Genomic DNA, 15680 nt, shown 5'->3' with positions numbered 1-15680 from the left:
TTGAAAAAAGTCCATCTGGTTGGAGCTAGCCTCCTGTTTATCAGAGATACTTACCGTCTACTCTTAGCTTTTACTCGCCCGTATGAAGTTTTACAACGAATATCTCTTCGTCTCGCCCTCTGGAAGGTACTTAGCTACATATAGATACCAATAAAGCTTGCTGAAAGTACTTACTGCTCTTATAAATCGACGCAAAAAATAGTCTATATACTTGCGGTTTTGATGCCCACTTTTTTCATTCATGCATCTTCATAATCATGGCATTCTTACACAAAACAATAGCAATAGAGTTGATAATCATACAATATATATAAGTACAGCAGACTTCTTTGAACCTGCAAGAGCTGACAGAATTAAACTCATGAATATTCATGAGTGATCACAATACCCTAACCTTAACTTGACATGATTCATAATAATTATCAGCCGATATACCGTAGAACTTGGATAGTGCAGAATGATGTCATTATAATAACAATGTACACTGCAGGTGATAGCTGAGGAGAATGCCAGAAGACCCAACAGTGTCACCAAGTGTTTCACACACATGCTCGTAGAGTGGTTGCAAGGTGGTCCACAACTGGAGGACTTGTTGACAGCTCTAGAGTCTCCCGTTATCAGTAGAGCTGACATTGCTGAGGATCTCAAGGGAAGACTGCAAGTGACTCCAGCCTGACAATATCCTCTAGCCATTATAAACTGTGACTGATGGCATTATTATTTTCTTCTTATCAATTACAAGTGTTTGTGTGGTGACTACTAGCACTCTATCCACCATAATTATACCTGATGTGAATGCTTTGTTGAGTCAATGTCTGTCCACACAATTGCACATGCCAGCTATGTTATCAATGATAAATGTATTGTAACTGTGTAGCATCAGAAGAGAGCCGTCATCAAAATTAAACTTATTTATGAGCTCCTGATAATACACAGATTGGTGAAGAATGGGTGTGGCCTAGTGGTTAAGGGTGTGGCTAGTAGATCAGATCTCGTGAGAGGACACGGGTTCTCATGGGGACTGTAAGGTTTATAAAATACACATAATTCTTAATTACTTATATAGTTAATGATCTTTACCACTTTTATTGTAATAATTATTATTATGTCATAACAAGAGCGCATGCACTCTTGGTCACAATTAATTTTTAGCAGTAGAAATTAAAAAATACAACAATAAATTTTTATGACTGCATAGGCTAAACATTGTCAATGATGAGATCAATGTTGTCATGTTTCCTTGGTAACAGGCCGGGCTTGTGTTTACTTTCTTGACAATGTCTTCAACTTATCCCATCAGTGTCCATGATTATAAGAAACAGCGTGTCTACAGAGAAATGGGGGATGAGGGAAAGTGGTCGTATTTATATAATTATAGTACACGACAATTTCACAGCATAATAATTAGTGTACATGCAGTTACACACACACCCACACACAAGCTGAGACCACACCCCCTAGCGTACTTCATCATGACTATGGCAAATATCGCTGGTGTTGTGAGGGCGGCTCCTTCACTGTGTGTGCGTGTGTGTGTGTGTGTGAGTGTGAGTGTGGGGGGTACAGCGCATAAAAAAGCACAAACTACAAAACACAGTCACACATGCAAGGGGGGAGTACAGCGTAAAAAGCACAAACTACAAAACACAGTCACACATGCAAGGGGGGAGTGCAGCGTAAAAAGCACAAACTACAAAACACAGTCACACATGCAAGGGGGAGTACAGTGCAAAAACCAAAACTATTGTTAGTGAATTGAACCCACTCACGGGAACGCAAAACTATTGCTAGTGAATTGAACCCATGCACTCACGGGAACGTAAAACTATTGCTAGTGAATTGAACCCACTCACGGGAACGTAAAACTATTGCTAGTGAATTGAACCCACTCACGGGAACGTAAAACTATTGCTAGTGAATTGAATCCACTCACGGGAACGTAAAACTATTGCTAGTGAATTGAACCCACTCACGGGAACGTAAAACTATTGCTAGTGAATTGAACCCATGCACTCACGGCAACTTAAAACTATTGCTAGTGAATTGAACCCACTCAAGGGAACGCAAAACTATTGCTAGTGAATTGAACCCACTCACGGGAACGCAAAACTATTGCTAGTGAATTGAACCCACTCAAGGGAACGTAAAACTATTGCTAGTGAATTGAACCCACTCACGGGAACGTAAAACTATTGCTAGTGAATTGAACCCATGCACTCACGGCAACTTAAAACTATTGCTAGTGAATTGAACCCACTCACGGGAACGCAAAACTATTGCTAGTGAATTGAACCCACTCACGGGAACGCAAAACTATTGCTAGTGAATTGAACCCACTCACGGGAACGTAAAACTATTGCTAGTGACTAAACACCGTCACACATGCAAGAGGGGAGTACAGCGCAAAAACCACACAAACTACAAAACACAGTCACACATGCAAGGGGGGAGTACAGCGCAAAAAGCACAAACTACAAAACACAGTCACACATGCAAGGGGTGAGTACAGCGCAAAAAGCACAAACTACAAAACACAGTCACAAATGCAAGGGGGGAGTACAGCGCAAAAAGCACAAACTACAAAACACAGTCACACATCCAAGGGGGGAGTACAGCGCAAAAAGCACAAACTACAAAACACAGTCACACATCCAAGGGGGGAGTACAGCGCAAAAAGCACAAACTACAAAACGTTTGGTTAGGGAAAGAGTCACACTCTGCACGTGGCAGTACTCACTGTTCCTTAGGTCGATTGTATTTTTATCTGACGTCCAATGGGTCGATCATCATTAGCATCCAACAGAGGGAACAACTGACCCTCACGAATCTAACAAGCGAGAGAACAATCAGACCACTCAATCACTAGTAGATAATTCCACCATAACAATTATTATCTTAACCCTTTAACCGTCGGATTCTTAATTAACAGTGAAGTGAAATGTCTGTAAATTCTCTATCGGGTTTCCAGAGCAATAAAATGCCTAGCAACCATATACCAATAGAATGCCCATACAACAAGGAATAAAATGGTGCAACATGTGTTGCCATAACGACCACGGTTATTACGCTCACCCGTTTTTATCATTTTAAATGCTCGGCCAGTGGTGAGATAAAATCCAAAAAATTTCTTTTATGGATCAGCCTATCATATGGTATAAAGGCTTGACTAAGCTTGATTTTCACATCATATGAATGTAACAGTGCTAAGATATATCAATTTGAAGTACAATACGTACATGTAATACTATAATATCGGTGAACGATCTATGAAATTTACAAGCTCACATAAAGACTGTTCATTACTGCTAATTCTATTTTAGCTATACTATACTCACTACTGATATTCTAGCTATACTATACTACTTGCCAGAGTCACACAGTGAGCCCTCTCCTGGTCTTTCACCGTCCTGGTCCATAGCTCTAGCGTCTAGGTCCATGTCATGCATGTCCTCAGTCCCAGACAGTTCATCAGTGTCTGGCATAAAGCTGGTAGCCTTTGGGAGGTATCCTACTATCCTCTCTCCTTCATAGGCACTGTCATCACCAGAGGAGACATCGCCATTGCTGTCCTCAAGCTGTTCAAGCACATCGGCACAAGTAAACAACCTAGCCATAGCTATAAACTTCGTGCGGTAAGATGCTAATGAAATTTTAATATAGCAACGTGGCTTGGAAAATTCTAGACTAAATTGCACGTGATTCTACAGCTCTTCCTCTATACAGGGATGTGCGTAGTTCGAGCTACTTCCTAAGTATCGCAGAAGAATTAGAATTTCGCAAAAAAAGTCACTATTGCGGGCCACGATCGTGGCCCGTGACGGTTAAAGGGTTAAACATTTTTATTTCAACTTGAGCTGCAATAATTGAGTAAGTTATAAATGATGCCCACTTTACAGTGCAAGTACGATCAATTGCTACATACCTTTTCCAGGAGGTGCGTGAACGATTCCCAAATCCAGATGGAGTTCCATACACAGACTTCCAGTCTTCTACTTCCTTTATTGTTTAATTATGTAAAATGCAAATATAAAATGCTGATTGGCTAGTCAAAATTTGCACGGATACATACTTACTTTATATGTCTTCATAAAGATCTTCGTCAAGTACATGTACACCATCGTTTAATAGGTCCTCGTTTTCATCTACTGGCTCATCTGATTGCTCAGGTTGCACGTCCTCTACAAACTCACTGCACATATATACATGTAGCAAAATTATAAAATTATATGTAAAATAAATTATGTAGATTGCACATAAAATATATTACGCAGTACCTGAGGTCAACTTTTCTCTGCTGCTCGTAATTCTCCCATATTCTCCGGCAAAGTTGAACGATTTTTCCTTCAGCACTCTTATGGGAGTCCTACGATCCGGTCTTCTCATGTCCTGAACCAGTCGTTCACTTGTACACCCTCTACGTACATTCTCGTTCTGAAGTAAACAAATGAATGAATGTACAGTCACACATACATTATTAGCCAGAATAACGTACCCAGTCCATAATAGCAAGGTTCATTCTCATGTTGAATGTAGCTTCCGCAAAGTGTACACGTTTCGAGATGTATGTGAGCAGCTGGTGATTGAAAGACTCCACACAGAATGTGTCTCGACACTGTAAAAACAACATCATATGAATTTTAATATAATTAGAAAAAAACCTCAACAATATATAATAATATATAATAATAAACAATAACCTCGACAATATGATTCGGCATTCTTGTAAATAAGGGTGTCTTTTAGTGCTGACGTGAATGACTCGATTGCAAGAGGATCCTCTAGTTTTATCTTCGTGGGCTTGTACCCTGGACGCTTACAGGGGGACGCTTCGTTACAATCTGAGTGCTCGTTCTGAGAACACGATTATAAATGTTATTGGTGTACAGAGTACGGACAACTTGTTATCATACACACTCACCTGATAATGTTTAACGATATTCAGAATGTTCTTTCTTAGATTGTCTGCTCACTGCTCACAGTTCTTCATACAGTAGTACAAGTGAACTTTCGTACTTTTACCTATTGACAAATATTTTTATGTTACTGAGCACTTTTATAATCAAAGCTTACGTTTGTCAGATAACTCTGGAAACCACGTCTTTCCTTGAGCCTTTTTGGTCCCAATTGCTACTTTCTTCATCTTCTTCGCTACATTCTTAGTGCCTGAAAATACACGGACACGGTAATAATTGAGATTTGAGATTCTACACACTTACCATGCCATGTGTCGTACGAGTTTGTAAGGTTGAGATCATCAGTGACAAATCTCTTGACTACAGGCTGATTATCATGTGCTACTTCAACAATATTGAGACCTGAGACATAATATCCACAAAAAATAAACACAACCTCATAATGTTGATGCTTGAACATACCTTTATCTATGACTTCCGGAAGAACTATCTTAGTACACGCTACTTTTCGAGTCTGAGCACAGATGTGTTCTTTCCTGGAAACAGTCGAACACCCAACAATTCTTTTGTACTAGAAAAAGATAATTTTCATAAAAATTATGATAAACGACAGCAGCACACTTGTAGATAATGAAAATAATTAGTTTACCTTCCCGAGAGACAGGGAACAGTCGTGTTATAAGCATTTGCTGTTGAGTCGTGGCGAGCATCTGTTATTACCCACTATTGATAAAGTCATTACTGAAAAACAAAAACAAAACTAGCACATAAGAATTCATTACCTCACCGTCCTGCGAGTAACCAGGCAATGCCTTCACTTCGTCAATCGCTCTCAACATGGATGCCTTGGCACAAGCGTTCACGACGTCTAAGTATCCACCTTTCTTGTACACTGTAACGTGACAGTGTTTTGTAAGAGTACAGTTATAACATACACTTACTTGATGAAATATACCATGAACTAACTTTTCCCAAGCCAGCATGACTACTAAAGTGAAGGTACTGGCTTGGGAGAACTCCAGCACAAGTAAAAGCATGGATGATCCTGCAATAAATAGGATTCCAAGTTAATCTTGAAAACGTATGGAATTATACTCACTTTTGATTGACAAGGTATCGTCCACCGAGTGTTCGCGAGCTAGCCCACCACTGTCGCTTTCCACATTTTCCACACTTGAATTCAAATCGGACAACATGCCCGTTCTGAAAAACAATATTATATTGCATACATCATGTATTGGGGTCTATTGGATCAGAAATACCTGGCGTAAATTGGTCGGCCTACGACAATAAGATTGGCACTGGTCACATGCTTGGGATAGGCCAGTGAACAAAGTCTTCAGTTCACACACGAACAACTGTTCATCACTAGCGTCAGTATTGCTAGTAAATATTCCTAAACAAAAAGTAACATCTTTATACAAAGCTATTGACACACACAAACCTGAATTCTCCAACATTGGGAAGACTTTGGATTTATCAGATTGTAGGTCTTCTCTCTCAGGAACAGCACCTGCCTGCTCCTGCTCCTGCTCCAACTTGTCCAACAGGACAGAAATAAGCTCTCTGCTGTCCAAGGGCAATGAGCCTCTAGCTGTAGCAGCAAGAGAACGCTTTGCCCTATCTATCCTAGCTACAAAAGCCTGCTTTACATCTTCAGTATCGAAATTCAGCTCCATTTGGTACCGAAAACCATGCCTAGCACGCTTCTTCTTGGGTAGAGAACGAGAGTTGTCACATCTTTCAGCCATTTTTTTTTGCTCTTTTTTGAACAAAGTATCTTGTGAGCCAAGGTGCTACATGCATGCAGGTATAAGGTAGCCTCCTTTGCAGCCTCTCCTTTTTCTGTTCTTTGTCATAGTTCAATAAGATAAAATACGGGACTAATTGGAGGAACAAAGAAAGAAAGAAGGAAGAGACTAAGAAAAAGGAGAGCCTTGCTAAGTTGGGTGACAGTAGACAAGTGGTACACAAGTGAAAATGAACGTGGGCAATCACTAGCTGGGCGGAGCCTAGTTGGGCGGAGTCCAACCAGCGTTGGTTGGACTCCGCCCAACTAGGCGGAGCCTGACAGAGCCTACACATTGCTAACTCTAAATAAAAGCTGTTAGCATCGTAGATAGTAAGCCAGAATCAACATCGTAGACGAGGGCTTACCTAGTAAAGACTAAAGAGACTAAATATCTAAATTTAGCTCAGTTTTTTTCCTGAGTTCAGAACAGACCCACTTGATTAGTAGATATAATTATTACAGCAGTATAGTCTACTCTACTCTAGTCTTTCATACTTCCTCTACTGACTAAAGGTCTCACGAAGGCTGACTCTACTGCACTGTACTGCACTGTACTGTTCATAACAGATTATGTTCCTGGTAAATGCGCTCCAAGTACTGTGTGGGAGGACAGTTATTGAGGTTTTCTCTCGCCCACGCTCGTTAAAATTTGTCTACTTCAGTAGGGGATCACGGGACTTAGCAAGGCAGCTCTCCTTTTTCTTAGTTGCTTCCTTCTTTCTTTCTTTGTTCCTCCAATATTTCTCTTCTGTGACAAAGAACAGAAAAAGGAGAGGCTGCGAAGGAGGCTAGGTATAAGGGGCGTATCAAAGTAAAACCATGCGTGCATGAAGCGAGCAGTGAAGCAAAAGAGGCCAGAGAGTTTACCGCACGCGGCCATATTTAATCATTTCCGCCTCGAGTGCCCAGGGCACGCCCCTTTTATAGTCAGCATGCTCGTTGAAGAAGAAGCGAAGTGTGTTGCTGGAAGAGGTGAGTTTCTTTGCTTGCTTGTAGCTCGCATGTTTGCAGGAATGTTACGCTAGGAAGCCTTTTTTGAAGCATTGTAGTTGTCTATTTGGTCATGTTTTATTGATTGCTATTGACTTGATTTTTTTGCAGCCGTGATACAAAAACATCGCGAACCATCCAGTGTGTTGCAGAAACAGCGCGAGCTTTCCACTGTGTTGCAGAACATCGCGAGCATTTCACCAGGCTGTGTTGCAGAAACAGCGCAGGCCTTTTACTGTGTTGCAGAACCATCGCGAATATCCAGCCATGGAAAGATAGAGCTGGATCATCGGAAGCAGTGCAGGCTGCAGGAGTCATTTGTAAGTTGAAACTATACGTCTGCATGTTCATCTTGTGTGTAGCTTGTTGCATGTGGTGTGTGTGTATCTTGTTGCATTCGATTGTTCACTCTCTGGCCTTTGAGTGTATCGGTGTTGCTTCGTTTGTTGAGAGTGGAAGGTTTATGTTCTGGTATTCCGTGTGTCTAAGTGTGGTGGCCCCTTCTTGACTGTGAGGTGTGTAGGTCATGCATGCAGCTTAATAGATACATACTTGCCAGCAAAGCGCACGTTAAATGCATGTATGCACGGCTAAACTCGTGTCGACAACGCTTTTTGTGTACTGTTTTAAATACGCATGGCTAAGAGTATATTACCTGCATGGCCTTGAACCCTTTGGTGGGGGGGGGGGGAGGAGGAGGGATGGTGTCCATAGCACTGAAGTAATCAATCAGAATGTGTGTGGAAGGTTCTTCAACAGTCGGGTCGCAGGACAGCATCTTCTTGTTCTTGAAACCGTTGTCGAACCAGCCTTCGGGGTGCAAAGATGGATTACTCATGGCACTCCAGTCTATTGAGGGAGCACTCTGCCGTTAGTAATTGCCTAAAGGGAAAGCAGCACAGGATCCTGCCATAATTGGGATCTCGTTATCAGTTCCAATAGTTAGTTTAATAGCTAGGATCATTAGAATAGCTAGCTATAATATAGTTAGACAACTGCTGCTTATGCTAATCTGTTATGACAGCTTTTTTAGGATCTTAACTCTGTGCCTACTGCACATGGAATTGGTAAGTTCAGGTTTTAACTAAACTATAGGTGTGCCAAGGGAACTGTAGCTTTTGACTGGATTAGTGAAGAGTAGTCTTGAGCACTTGTGCAAGCCTTGCGTGCCAGGCTTGTTGCAACTGGAGTCGACGAGGTCTTCAAGAGCAAGGAGGTGTTGTCTCTGTGAGTCTACTGTTGTTGAACCATCCCACACATTCTGGTTGATTATTTCTGTGCTAGATTAGTTAATGGTACTCACAGTCACAGGGTCCCTTTAGTTTATTATGCCCTTATTGTATTAGTCCCTTGGGCAAGGAAACTACTGGACTACTGGTGGTGGTCCTTCTGTGGTTGATTTGATTGCATGTAGTTACTGTTGTTTTAAACAGAATGCTGTGGGTTTGTTTGCTGACATCGTAACAATTAAAAATGTATACACTGGTACAAGCTTGTTGTGAAAGTTAACGAAACTAACCGATAAGCAACAAGTGGCAGCTGAGGGTGGTCCAATCCACACAGTTGTGTAACCGGTGCTACCAGATCATTGTCCAAAATGACAGATTTTCCTAGGAAAAGTTAGCTCCAAAGTAATAATTATTCTGTATTTACAAACAGCAATAGAAATTTACCTGAGGATACTTCATCTCCTTTGTACAAGAAATTTGACATCTCTTGTCCAGGACGCACTGCTAGAAGGTGACAAGACCTCTGCTGGTGTCGGACACTCACACTGTATGGGACATTCTTAAAGCAGTTTGAGGTGAAACCTTTTAACTCCTTATTCTTGGATTCAAACCGCATACACCATGTGTTTCGTGGTGGACCAAATCTAATGAAATAAAGTATATACTTTATGCATTAATTTAGACATTTTAGAATACCTTAATAGTTTGTCAGGTAGATGCAGAAGATAATGCATCTTTGGAACATAGGGCGAGTTTGGATAGAGTTGCACATATGTTTCTAGCAACAACTCTACTTTCCATGCCAGATCAGAAGCATCTGTCTCTGTAACCACAAATGCGGTCACCATTGTGCAGATATCCCACAGAGTTAGGAGAAGACCCCAGTGTTCATCGCCCTCTGGAACAAAGCCCCCCATGATAAACGGGAATAATCGGATCAGTGCTTTCATCTGAGAAGCTGCGTGTAATGATGATTTATGTGCTTTTTAATTATGAAAGTAAGCATTGTACAAAAGTGGGGAAAATGATATGAACATTCACCTTTCTGTTTGATATGATACTCCATCGTCGACCCAGTAATTGTGTTTGGTTTGGTGTCAAGCTCTGAATATCCGTAATGGTGGGATGCAAGAGACTGGTTGAGCTCTGACAAGGTGAAGTACTTCTTGATATTGATAAAAGTAACAAAAAGCTCTTTGAGGAGACGTGGAGCAACACCTAATGAACAGAAGCAATATATTTGTGTGCTATTGAATGAATTTTTACCTTCAAATATTGTGTGCATTATGTCGTACGGAAGACATTTGGTGACATCAAAGAATGGAATGTCCAGAAGAATGCTCGCATTATTCACTCCATATATACGTAGTTGAGTACCCCAAACATCCATTCACATCACTTTCCACTAGCTGACAGTAATGGTTGTGACTATGAGAGTCTCTCAGGGTATACGCACCAACATGAAACTATATATAAGTACACTGTAAAAAAAAAAGTGCGGTGAGCACACTAAAACCGTCGCATAATTATAGCACACTTTTTCAAAAAAGCGTGCTATATGCGACGGTTTTAGTGTGTCCACCGCACTTTTTTTCAATCATTTTTTACAGTGTAGTTAAAAATTAATACAATTAGCACCAGTGGTTTTTTAACTCACATTATGTTTTAAATCTTCCTTCGAACAAAGACACTGCCTGCATTTCCGTAGCGCAAACCCAACACCTTCTTTAAACCCTCCAAGAAAATTACTAGCAGGTATGTCACCACAGAGACAGACGACAGCTCCATGAAGTACTACCACACCTGAGTCTAGCTCTAACCTGTATCCTTCATCCTGCAATAGCATATTTGAAATGTATACACATGAGATATCCATTATCATAGGTACGTCACAGTAATGTTAAAAAAAAGAAAACTACCAGCAACACTTACTGTTGAAAGCAATTTCATGCATTGAACAAAGTTTCTGAGGAGGATATCACGTGCACTCTGATTCATGTCCGATGACTTAGCCACTCCAAGTAGTTGAATAGCTTGGAGCGATGATCGAAACACTGGTCTTATGTTTCCCAATGTATATATATAGTAAAACACACCTACATGTCATTATAAAAAGGTATAAACCAACATGTAATGCAATTCTCACCAAGCTTGTGAACTCCAGCACTGGTTCCGAGAGGATTACAAACTTCAATGTCATCATGATACAGTAAAAACCGTAAACCATCTGGATGTGCTCGAAAGACTGGATGTTTCTTAACAAAGTCCCCATCACAGATATCGCGCATGCTACCATCTGTACTGACATGACTTTTTCCAATGATCTCTTCTCTAACAGCAGGATTTGATAGCAAACTCTGACAATTAAGTTATAAAAATAAAACCAGTGATTGAGTTGGTAAATAGCACAAACCTTCAAGCTCTCCCAGAGATCAATGTAGTACCCCTTAGCCTCAACCTCCTTCAGATGCATCTTGCCGTGGTCATTCACCCAGTCCCAGTTCTTGTCAAAAAGTGATGGTGATGGTTCCTAGTAACATACATTTTGTAATTGCATGCATATACAGTAATTTAACATGATGAGATGATAAAACAATGCATGTACCTTCATGCTACATTGTACTGATAACAAAATAATACGTTAATTACCACATATATAATTGAGATGCTGTTTGTAGTATTTCTCTCTTAACGCTCGTGAAGACAAACCGCTAAACATTTCATCAACATTGCAACATTCTGTGACAATCTTCTTCACGACCTCATCCACAGTGATGCCTTTTTCTTGAAGACAACACAACATTTTCTGCTGCATTTGTCCTGCAGTTTGCTCCATTAGTGTCTGTGTTGATTCGCATAGATGTTCGATGCTTGAATAATTAAGTGCTAAACTGCTAGTGCTGCGAAGAAGAAACATGGCCCGGTCAAACTTGGGATGAACCGATGTAACCGATGGTAGTGAATCGTCGTCAACGTCATCATTTGTGGTTGTACAAGATTCTGGGTCACTTGTAATTGGATCACTTGCGTCGATCTGAACATCTGTATATAATTATAAAAAATGGTTGAAGTACTTCAAAACTATAGATGTAATATTCAAAACTATAGATGTATTAAATAGTAGTAGTTTTAATGCTAGATCTATTATTATGTATGATCTCATTAGCTGACTTACCATGCTTTCGTAAATGCTTCCTCAAAGTCTCCCATTTTGTTGCTGACTTGCCACATACACTACAATTGACCATAAATCTTGGATCATTTTGATAAAGCAAGAGTGTGCTTTAGCAGAGACTTGTGGGAATAGCACTGAAAAAGACACATGCAACAGGTCACTACACAGTTGTCAGCCATAATTAATACGGAGAGATATATCTATAGAGACCTGATGAGCTAACTGCTTTGCGCGCTTGTATTTATAATATAATAGTTACCAATTTCGATATTTTATGCAGTTTTATCTAGAGCGCATGCGCACTAGATATAGCCTAGAGCAATATTCTCTAGACTTGTTACTTAGAAACCTTGAAAGAACCTTGAAAGAGATGGAAAAGTTGTCTGTAACTGATGTGGGGAGACTCTTGAGGGAAAACTGCTTTCCTGAAACAGTAGTTTCTGCATTCAAAGGTACAACTCGTAGACTAATAATTATTATAGTGTCTTCTTAGGTATATTCTTAGCTTTTATAGTACATTATTATCTGTTTGCACTTACAGAAAACCTAATTGATGGCATTGCACTGCTTTAACTACCCAATGACTTTGAGGAATTTATGCATATGTTGCCGCAGAGTGGATTGAGGATGGCACTCATATCTCTTCTTGAAAAGGTTAGAATCATTTACACATTTTACTTTAGTACCATAATTATAGCAGGTAATTTTAATTGTTGAGTGCTTAAAAGAGTTAACCCATTGTACTGCAATTCTAGAATATGCTACCCATTCTATACCGTGCTCTATTGTACCCATTGTACTGTATTCAACTGCAATTCTCATTCTACCCCATTCTACTGAGCTGAGCATTGTGGTAAATGTGGGCGTTCAACTACAATTGTTGCTAACCACCATAGCACACTACAGGGGCTTCTATTTCATACATTGCACAAGTGTGCAATTCTTTAACAAAGCGGGAATTTTTTGGCCACGAAATACCCTTATTCTGTGGTGTTAAGTTTGAGACATAATATATACGTTCTTTTATAACTACAGGAAAATTGCTCCATGAGTGGTACGATACGTCAAATGAGTGCCAGCTATAATCTGATAGAGGATTACAACATGGGGGATTTTGAGGACGAAGCTGTGGCCAACTATCCTCTAGCAATGCTGCCTGCAAGAAGTGATGAAGCAGCTGAACCACCTGCTAAAAAGCCACGGACAGAAGAGTACGAAGTGCTGGCAGCACCTACGAAGACCCTACCAACTCCTTGCCCACTGGTGCTGGCAGCACCTACGAAGACCCTACCAACTCTGTGCCCACTTCCACCAGTATTCAGTGAGAGAGTAAACAGAGCAATAATAGCGAAACAAATTTACGGAAAAGACAAACTAGCATTAATACGAGAAGCTTCCCTCTTCTATTATGGTCTTTGCCCGAATCCGAAAGGAAATCAGTACGACGAAATGGCTAAGGTTTTGTGTAATAGCTTTGAGCAGCTACGAAACAAGATTGTAATTGATGGATGCTATTGGGTGAGCATTATACAATAATAACAATGCATGCATGTATTATAATTATACATAATTGCAAATTTTTATAGCTATAATTAATCATACAACATGCATGCAGCATACAGTGAAGCAACAGGTTACTATGTTCTTCCGAAATCGGAGAAGGAGGTCAGTACCGTCAGCAATCAAACCTCTCAAGACAGAAAAGGCGCACTTAGTGCAAATAATTGCAGCAAAGCCAGCTGAAGCCGCTCCTGGCCAAGACTCCGTTATCAGTGTGGACGAATGTGCATACGATCGAAACCACGGTCGGTTGTGCGACCAATTCACCAAGAAAGCGCCTAACAACGCAGCAATTACACAGTTAATAAGGGAGACGCACCAACAAAGAAGGAAGAGAATTGGAGATTCAGGTGACAAGATGTCAATTCTTCTTTTGACATAATCCTTTCTTCACAAGAAATCAATGGGTAAGTGCGTTAGCTCTTTAAATTGTTTATTTAACCATAATTATACACCTAATGTTTTCTTGGTTATTTATTGAGTCTTGAAGTTATAGGTGCTGTTGGAGTTCACGCTAATGTGTGGGGAGGAATCCATCTCTCGAATCAGAGATTCTTGGACTAAGATTGTTCCAACTCTGCTGCAGATGGATGGTGAAGTGCCCACTGACTCTGAAGAAACTCGGAGCTATACAAGGCACTTCTGTTCATTGACACACAACTCAGGCCCGCAGGAGTAGCCTTTAAAGCTGCAGCTGCTTTTACTTTGTATCAAGTAAGTAAAAACAACAACGTATATATACGCATAATTATAGCCGGTAATCAAATATTTTGTCTCCCGAAAATTACCGGCTATATATACGGAGGCAGTAACACTGTAATTCCTTTCATGCGTCATTATTGTGGAAGCATGCACCTCAAATTTAACTCTTATTTGTTGCAGGTCGGGACTGATATTGAGGAAGTGACAGCTGAAAAGACCTTTCCAGAGCCAAGGCTTGCAATTTTTGCTGACAAGAGCATGAATGGCATGCAAGCGTTCATCCTTGGTGAAGGAAAGGTTCTCTTTGAAGTATTGGGCCACATTGTCATTGACTCGGTTATCAGCTTGTTTGCAACATACTACGCCTTCTACGTCAGTTACCCCAAGCCATCACCTGCCTCTGGTCTCCTTCTCTTCATACAGGAAGTGTTGATGGGTGTGAAAGAGACATCTGTAAAAAAAACAGTGAGGTACTCATCATTCATAAACTCGCTAGATCAATTAGTTACCCCAACTGTACATTTACTGTTACCAAGTTATTACCGAGTTAGTTACCGACTGTATCAATTATGATTATGTTATATTCAGTTTTACTTGATATTTATGTATAATTCCGGCGTTCCTTTTGTGTATTTTTATTTATAATTATGGTCATATTCTTGTAACCGTGACGTTTTAAAATGACATACCTCTGTTCGACACACCAAAAGTTACAGCATGTTTCAGTTTTGACACAGTAAAAATGACATATATTAATTTGACACCCGTGTTAGTGTGTTAATTTTTGGGAAAGCAGTTTGACACGCGTTTGCATGCCAAATTGACACCTTTGATTTATGTGTGTGGTTGTTGTGGGGTTGGGAAATTTTGTTGCACAGTCTGGTTTGGTGATGATGTGTGATTTGATTATAATGATTTGTCTGGTCAGGAGTGCATTCATTCAAGGTCTGGTATTAAGATGATAATAATGATCTGAATTAATTGGTGGTCTTCGCTGTTGAATTGATTTGTGGTTGTGGGAATTTCTCATCTCTTCTCTGCACAGCACAAACAGCTATGGGTGTAATTTTGTTGTCTGGTGTTATAATTATGTATTGTGTGTGTATTGATAATACTAGGATGATGGTTGTCAGCTGTGGTGGTGATTGGCTGGTATTGTATTGTGTGGAGTGGATGGTTTTGTTTGAACTGCTGCTCTCAATGTAACCATGCATCTCTTGCAGCCACAATGCACACACACACAGCTCCTCCTACTAGCTACTGTACTAGTGTTCCATTCTCTCACTGCTTTTGTCTCCTCTCTCCCCCAGGTACAGACA

The 15680-nt window shown here is 40.3% G+C and overlaps 4 protein-coding genes and 1 long non-coding RNA gene across 10 annotated transcripts in view; 2 read left to right on the top strand and 3 right to left on the bottom strand.

Annotated features, from left to right (window-relative positions):
* LOC135331108 (uncharacterized) overlaps positions 1–6811 on the bottom strand; it is a 48554-nt gene extending 41743 nt beyond the window's left edge. Inside the window, exons 1-6 of the mRNA XM_064526167.1 lie at positions 6358–6811; positions 6176–6309; positions 6013–6116; positions 5855–5958; positions 5696–5805; positions 5563–5636 (exon numbers count right to left, since the gene is read on the bottom strand). Coding sequence (XP_064382237.1) covers positions 5563–5636; positions 5696–5805; positions 5855–5958; positions 6013–6116; positions 6176–6309; positions 6358–6664 — 833 coding nt within the window. The 5' untranslated portion in view covers positions 6665–6811. The remainder of the gene's footprint in view (positions 1–5562; positions 5637–5695; positions 5806–5854; positions 5959–6012; positions 6117–6175; positions 6310–6357) is intronic.
* Positions 1–15680, top strand: part of LOC135352129 (protein phosphatase 1 regulatory subunit 12A-like) — a 77673-nt gene that overhangs the window by 36743 nt on the left and 25250 nt on the right. The gene's annotated exons all lie outside the window — the stretch shown is intronic.
* LOC135332660 (uncharacterized) lies at positions 4103–5337 on the bottom strand. The gene is made up of 7 exons (XM_064527734.1): positions 5217–5337; positions 5071–5163; positions 4919–5019; positions 4698–4851; positions 4493–4612; positions 4275–4431; positions 4103–4189 (listed from the first exon to the last, which is right to left on the bottom strand). Exons 4-7 carry the CDS (start codon positions 4716–4718, stop codon positions 4179–4181), a joined length of 309 nt encoding a protein of 102 aa, XP_064383804.1. The 5' UTR covers positions 4719–4851; positions 4919–5019; positions 5071–5163; positions 5217–5337; the 3' UTR covers positions 4103–4178.
* On the top strand, positions 6990–14929 carry LOC135333553 (uncharacterized). 2 transcript variants are annotated; one of them, XR_010393976.1, is made up of 7 exons: positions 6990–8015; positions 12445–12551; positions 12641–12753; positions 13135–13617; positions 13715–14066; positions 14156–14373; positions 14542–14929. It is a non-coding gene; the product is annotated as an uncharacterized LOC135333553 (long non-coding RNA). The 2 variants fall into 2 exon arrangements; XR_010393975.1 differs by lacking the exon at positions 6990–8015 and having other exon boundaries at positions 11960–12551; positions 14542–14925.
* LOC135331579 (uncharacterized) lies at positions 8183–11533 on the bottom strand. 2 transcript variants are annotated; one of them, XM_064526797.1, is made up of 8 exons: positions 11071–11524; positions 10857–11020; positions 10582–10758; positions 10191–10390; positions 9966–10142; positions 9621–9882; positions 9369–9568; positions 8183–9305 (listed from the first exon to the last, which is right to left on the bottom strand). In XM_064526797.1, exons 4-8 carry the CDS (start codon positions 10312–10314, stop codon positions 9163–9165), a joined length of 906 nt encoding a protein of 301 aa, XP_064382867.1. In that variant the 5' UTR covers positions 10315–10390; positions 10582–10758; positions 10857–11020; positions 11071–11524; the 3' UTR covers positions 8183–9162. The 2 variants fall into 2 exon arrangements, with proteins under 2 accessions (XP_064382867.1, XP_064382876.1); XM_064526806.1 differs by lacking the exons at positions 8183–9305; positions 9369–9568; positions 9621–9882 and having other exon boundaries at positions 9950–10390; positions 11071–11281; positions 11338–11533.

The sequence above is a fragment of the Halichondria panicea genome, chromosome 1, assembly GCF_963675165.1.
Source record: "Halichondria panicea chromosome 1, odHalPani1.1, whole genome shotgun sequence".
NCBI lineage: Eukaryota > Metazoa > Porifera > Demospongiae > Suberitida > Halichondriidae > Halichondria > Halichondria panicea.
Note: the sequence above shows the minus strand (reverse complement) of the source record. Positions and strands in the feature narration are given on the sequence as shown.

Excerpts from the sequence above, each read along its gene's own strand:
- LOC135331579 (XM_064526797.1), bottom strand. The coding sequence starts at position 10,314 with ATGGATGTTTGGGGTACTCAACTACGTATATATGGAGTGAATAATGCG. Across the intron at positions 9,569-9,620 it reads CTACCTGACAAACTATTAAG|ATTTGGTCCACCACGAAACA; the intron begins GTATTCTAAAAT and ends TTATTTCATTAG. Across the intron at positions 9,306-9,368 it reads AGGAGATGAAGTATCCTCAG|GAAAATCTGTCATTTTGGAC; the intron begins GTAAATTTCTAT and ends AACTTTTCCTAG.
- LOC135332660 (XM_064527734.1), bottom strand. The coding sequence starts at position 4,718 with ATGCCGAATCATATTGTCGAG. Across the intron at positions 4,613-4,697 it reads TGCCGAATCATATTGTCGAG|TGTCGAGACACATTCTGTGT; the intron begins GTTATTGTTTAT and ends TTGTTTTTACAG. Across the intron at positions 4,432-4,492 it reads ACCTTGCTATTATGGACTGG|AACGAGAATGTACGTAGAGG; the intron begins GTACGTTATTCT and ends TGTTTACTTCAG.